The sequence below is a fragment of the Phyllostomus discolor genome, chromosome 3 (assembly GCF_004126475.2).
Source record: "Phyllostomus discolor isolate MPI-MPIP mPhyDis1 chromosome 3, mPhyDis1.pri.v3, whole genome shotgun sequence".
Lineage (NCBI taxonomy): Eukaryota > Metazoa > Chordata > Mammalia > Chiroptera > Phyllostomidae > Phyllostomus > Phyllostomus discolor.
Window position 1 is genome coordinate 161,971,584 of NC_040905.2, and position 6,000 is coordinate 161,977,583.

Genomic DNA, 6,000 nt, shown 5'->3' on the forward strand with positions numbered 1-6,000 from the left:
TTTATTTTACATATTTATGTGTCTTGTTTTTACAATAAGCATGTTGTTCTCTTATAATTTTGTTAATTAAAGAAGAAAGTACTGATAAGGCCAGTGCTACCATTTACCTATGTGTATTATTTATTGCTGTAGCAGAACTAGAACTGGTCTACAGGAAGAAAATTAAGAGTTCTTAAAAGGGTGGGTTGGGAGAGAATACCAGAACAGAAACAAGTAGCCACAGACTGAGAAGTCTGCAGAATAATGATGGTTAAAGATAAAGTGAATGTGTCCTGGCTGGTGTAACTCAGTGGATTGAGCATGGGCCTGCAAACCAAAAAGTCACCGGTTCGATTCCCAGTCTGGACACATGCCTAGGTTGCAGGCCAGGTCCCCAATAGGGGACACATGAGAGGCAACCACACACTGATGTTTCATTCCCTCTCTTTCTCCTTCCCTTTCCTTCTCTCTGAAAATAAAATCTTAAATAAAATAGATAAAGTGAAGGTGGACTTAGACAAGAATGAGCAGTCTATCCCTGAAGCTTGAAAAGTTTAGTACAAACAGAAAGAAGTACTACTTTACATGTTGAAAATGACTGAAATTCATTGTCTGTACCTACTTCAGATATAAAAGTCAAAAAATAAGGCCTAGAGAATCCAGTAAGAAACAGAACTACTAACTTGGCATAAGTACTACACTAGTCCTTTCACTAACAATGCTTTTGTAATACCAAGTCTAGAATACTATGTGAGGTTTACCAAATACGTACTGGTAAGTAACAGAGAAAGACTTTATTCAGTAAATCCAATAACTATATATTAGTGTTAAAAAACTGAACAAGCTGATAATACAACAACATTAGAAAGCACTTGTAAAATCTTAGCTTTCCATGTGACAGGTCCCATGCTACTTGCTTTTAAGATACCCCTTAGTCAGTCTTCATATCCCCCCTCTATAAAGTTGAGGAAACTGAGGCTTAAAAGATGTTAAGTGACTTGTCCAAGGTCAAACCAGCACGTGACAAAGCTAAGTTTTGAGGCAGTCTAATTCCAGAGTCCACACTTATATTCAGTGTGCTATGCTGCAACCATATATTTGTATTAAGAATTACCCACATTAGACACTATTGGGGATACAGGTTTCTGTAACAAGCACTCTTCATAAACTGTCAAAAATGAATTGTTTACAGGATTCTGTTGCTTTGCTACCAAATATACACAACCGTGTGTACAAACACTTTGTTTTTTTCTCCCTTCATTACTGTCCAAAAAAAGGTCATACCTTGTTAAAAACATCCTTGCTAATGGCATCCACGTTCCATAGACACATTCTCTCTCTTTGTACTAGAGCCTCTTCCTTTTGCCGCCATTCCTCTTCACGCTGCTTCAGTTCTGATACTGCTGTTTGTGCTTTGGCATGTTCTTGATCCAAGGACTCAGAGTTATGCAGTGCTAAACTACCAAGTTTCTGCTGAGCTTCAGCAAGATTCCATTTGCATGCCACAGAGCTCTTCACAAACTCTTTCTGCTTTTGGCAAGCCATTTCAATTCCATGGCTATACATCTGGATGAGAAATAGTATTTGTAAGAAATGAAGACAGCATTGAGTATGTTTATGCAGCACAGTTCAATTTTTTTCAGTCAAGGATTACCGTATACTGTTTCTGATGCAAAGGTATGCCACCTTCTGTGTATGAAGTCACATTTTATTTTATAGGCCTCGTTTCATCAACTAGACTCAAAATTCTTCGTTAATCTGTGCCCCTCCCCCAACAATGAACATAAAGCCTGGAAACTAACAGTGTCCTGCATATGGCTGATGTTCAACAAACATTTTATTTGTAGTCCTTATAATCGGAAATAGAATTAGAAAACAAAAGTTTAAAATCTAGTTCATCACCTTATCACTCAACGTGCTGAAAACCAGACCTTTAGAATTTTGCTCTGCAAATTATTCATTGCAAAACTTTATTTAAAAGTAGTAATTTCTTGATTTCTATTTTCTTTCTGTATTATTCCAATCCTTGGTGATCTGATAAATTCTCACTGACAATTTCTAATTGACTATATCAAATAGATACCATTTAACCCTAATCAAAACAGGCAGTTATTAAATAAAGAAAAGCCAACTGGTTCACCCTGGTGATTCTGTTCCACTCAGAAGCAATAGCCATTAGCTTTAATATTTATTGAACCCACGATATGTGATGGTTGCCTTATATTCCTCACCTGTATAAAATAAAAGTTGAAGGCACATTCTTTATGATTTCTTAGCCAAAATGTAGATCAGTTTCAAACTAAATTTTCAAAATAATTTTACTTCAGCCTATTCCCTTATGTGCATCACTATTCATGCCTTTAATTATATAAACACACCCTTTATCATCTAAAGCCATTCTCTATCCTGTCAGACTTGGAGTGATCTCCACAAACCAAATCTGATAATTTCACTCCTTCTTAGAGTCTTGGGATAAAGTGCAAACTGTAATGTGGCACTCTCTCTCATGATCTCATTCCGTATTATCTCTCTGGACTCAGTTTCAGTTACTCTTCTATGTGTTTGTTTATTCTTTCCATCTGACCTGTCCATGTGGCACCCCCTCCCCTCACCACACTCCTCTCTCCATTCCAGATTCTGGCATCACATTCCTAAATTATCTCTTATCTCTTTTGTCTCCATCCAAGTTATGCATACTTCTACAGCAGTGTTTTCACACAATATTGTGCTTATTTGTTCACTCAACTCTCAGCTTGTTTAGAGCTAGAATTCAAGAAATCTTAGGTGAATAAATGATTCTCCATGTCACAGAACAGACTAGTGGTGGTAAAGAATTCTGAGGCAAGTAGCATGCCAGGCTCCTACTTCTTAGATGAGTCTTCAGGCAAACTTAGATTTCTACTGGAGCAAATGTGAACACTGTTGTTTTTCAGATGTTTTAGTTAATCATTTAGCAGGTCTGGAGCCCAGGCACCACATAGCTATAAGTGCTTAATTTTTATTTTGTGCTATCTTAAAATAGAATCAAGACTAAATGTAGATTAGCTATGTTTTAAGAAGTGGCCAGAAAGAGGAGAAAAATTAAGCAATAAAATTTATAGTGTAAGAAAAGACTAAGATATACTAAGAAAAAACACGTACAAATGGATCTTGCGTTTTCAAATTATGGGGAAGCAAATTCTCAAGTCATTTCTTTCTTTTTTTAATTTCAATAAGATTTTATTTGAGCCAAAATGATGACATATGCTGGGGAACAAGAACGAAAATGCTTTTTTTAAAAGTCATTTTTAAACACTTAAATCTTATCTCCAAATTCTAAAGATGATTTATAGTTTAAATTCTTCTCTACAGACTACAAAGACATTTGGACATTTGACCAAACTATGCAACAGTATTGAGATGATTAAATAAAAAGTCACATTTTATCTGAAAATACTGAGATTTTAAAGGGACATTAAACATAATTTTAATGAACATAAACTCAAAAAGAAACTGTTAATGTTAAGGTATATTTATGTAACTGTATCTCTAAATTTACATTAATTGGATCTAGGAATTATACATCACATATGACATTAAGAAGTCTAGATTCCCCATAGTCAGTACAATTAAACCAAAGCTATTTTAATAAATATTATAAACTATTTACAAATCAAATTAAACATTTATTCCTTCCAAAATTCCAACTCAATACTTAAGTCCTAAAGCCAGTAAGACAAATAAGTAGGTTATAAAGATATTAACTAATTTAAAATTAGTAATCACTTTATAAATTTTAACACCATTCAAAGGTAGTTTCAGCCAAACTGAGTTTTACATTACATCACAGAAAAGGCATTGCAGTAGGTGGGGGGAAAAAACACTAAGAGTCAGAAGAGGGTTCTAGTTTTAATTTTAGTTTTAACTCACTACCTATATGGTCTCAGGGAAAACACTTTTAATGAAGGAGATAAGCCTATTCACTTCTAAAATACCTTTAAGCTAAATAAGCTTATCATTCCAAGTGTATGAGTAAAAGTTAATATAGAAATATTTTAAAAATTGAGTTTCTTAGGTTACTCTTGTGATTCAACCACACGTACTAAAATTCTTCTAGCCTCTCCATATGCCTTCAAAATTGGTGATGGCAGCTACTGTTCATTTTTTTCCTCTAACACATTCATTATGTGGTTATACAACACACTTTGTAGACAAAGATGACACCAGTGATCCATAATTAGTGGGTGAGTACTGACCTATCAACTCTCACTGTGTCCTCCTAAAAAATGGCCTGCACTTTCTCAGTGACTGACTGGCTGAAGTAGAGTCTGTGTTATGAAACAGCATTTTTCTTTGTGTGAAGTCAACCCTGTGAGCTGGGCACTGGATCAATGACCCTACACTTACTGACAAACAATTTAAATTGCTAATTCATTAACAGCTTGCAGGGTGAGTATAGGGAAAAACTGTATTAATTTGGTTAAGTTCTTAGGGACCCTATTTTGTATGAAATCTAGAAAGCAGGCACAGATAATCCTGAAATATACTTTCAAAACACTCAGGTTAGGAGAAAAACCAGGAAAAGGTGATGGGTATGGAAGCACTCTTTTAAGATAGGATCCAGAAAAATCCTAAATGGTACACAGCATTTAGATAAATTTCAGAGGAAGGAATTCTGCGGTGAAAACCACGAGTAGCATCAGGAATCTCAGGAAGTCTGAAGGAAAAGGCAAACGTGTACCTACGTGTTTTCACTGAAGAATTATGTGAAGCAAAACTAAAAACAACTGAAGACGTAAAATGGTCACGCGAATGGGAGAGATTTATGCCAGTATCAAAAGCGATATTTAAAGAATTTGCTCAGATGTCAAGTGAGTCAAATTGGATGAGAAACCTTTAAAGGTCAGGAGCTCAATGAATTGTTGAAATACCACCATTTACTGTTCCTAACGACCAACAATTCACACGTATTATTCTTCAACACAATAAAATGCTCAACCACACACAAGAAGACAAAGGGTCAATGTTACAGCACGAGCGGCCCCCAATCTGGGTGCTGTCAGGGCGGGATGGGGGAACGAACGTCTTCCAAGGGTGAAGAAGCCAAGGTGAAAAGGTGTACATAGAAGTGCAGATTAAAAATATATGGCCAGCACCTCTTTAAAGCCCTTAGATTCTAAGGCTTGGAAGATGTTACAATAGCGGTGGGATGGCATCAGGCCCTTGGCCCCCGCGGGGGAGGTGGGGGCGCAGAACAGGGCACAGAAGGGGGAGAGACAGGGGACTCGGGGAGACTGATGACGGCAACTCCCCTTCCGCCCGTAGAAAGAGGACTCCCCCACCCCCACCTCTCACCTGGGCACCGCCGCCGGGCAGTTGCGGGCACCGGGGAGAACTGGGAGACATATCCAAGTCACTCTCTTCCTCAGCCTCACCCTCTGCCCGAGGGACGCTCCAAGGTCCTGGAGGCGGCCATGGCTGCTCCATGTCCGGGGGCCCCAAGCCCTACAACCCTCACAACCAACGGGCTTGGCGTGAGTGAAACCTGCTGTGCGGTGCCAGCCGCCCCAGCCCGCCGGGGCCGTTACCCAGAATCCCTCCGCTGGCTGCGAACTCGGCGCACGCCACACGTGAGGATAGACTCGGCCACCGGCCCACGGCGGAAAAATACAGACGCGACTTGAACCGTCACTTCCGGTTGTAGGGCTGGGCTGTGGGAGGGGCATCTTGCCGCTTCCGTATAGTGCCTGGAACTGGAACCGTCTATTTTTAAAACTCGGTGTTCTGAAGACTTCCAGTTACGCCAATTTATGCGTACCGGTGCTGAGGGTCTTGTAGTAGTAAATACTTGTTATGTGGTGTTCCCTGTGCTGTAAACAGTGAGTCCTGGTCCCGGGTGGTTCTCAGACCAAGGGTCCACTTTTTAAAAAAATTGCAACTCAGTGTTAAGCATTGATATGAAAACTAGTATTTCTTGAAAGGGGGTAGGGAAAGAATTTTGAAGAGCAGGGCCAATTTTCCTCTCATTTCCAGTTACAAGCA

General features: G+C 38.8%; 1 protein-coding gene across 2 annotated transcripts in view; it reads right to left on the reverse strand.

The window, feature by feature from the left end:
* Positions 1-5,676, reverse strand: part of CDC37L1 (cell division cycle 37 like 1) — a 28,381-nt gene extending 22,705 nt beyond the window's left edge. The window contains exons 1-2 of one of the 2 annotated variants that reach the window (XM_028507639.2): positions 5,314-5,676; positions 1,264-1,545 (exon numbers count right to left, since the gene is read on the reverse strand). In XM_028507639.2, the coding sequence (XP_028363440.1) occupies positions 1,264-1,545; positions 5,314-5,445 (414 nt within the window). In that variant the 5' untranslated portion in view covers positions 5,446-5,676. The remainder of the gene's footprint in view (positions 1-1,263; positions 1,546-5,313) is intronic. The other variant, XM_036021674.1, reaches the window with a different exon arrangement.
* Positions 5,677-6,000: the final 324 nt, after the last annotated feature.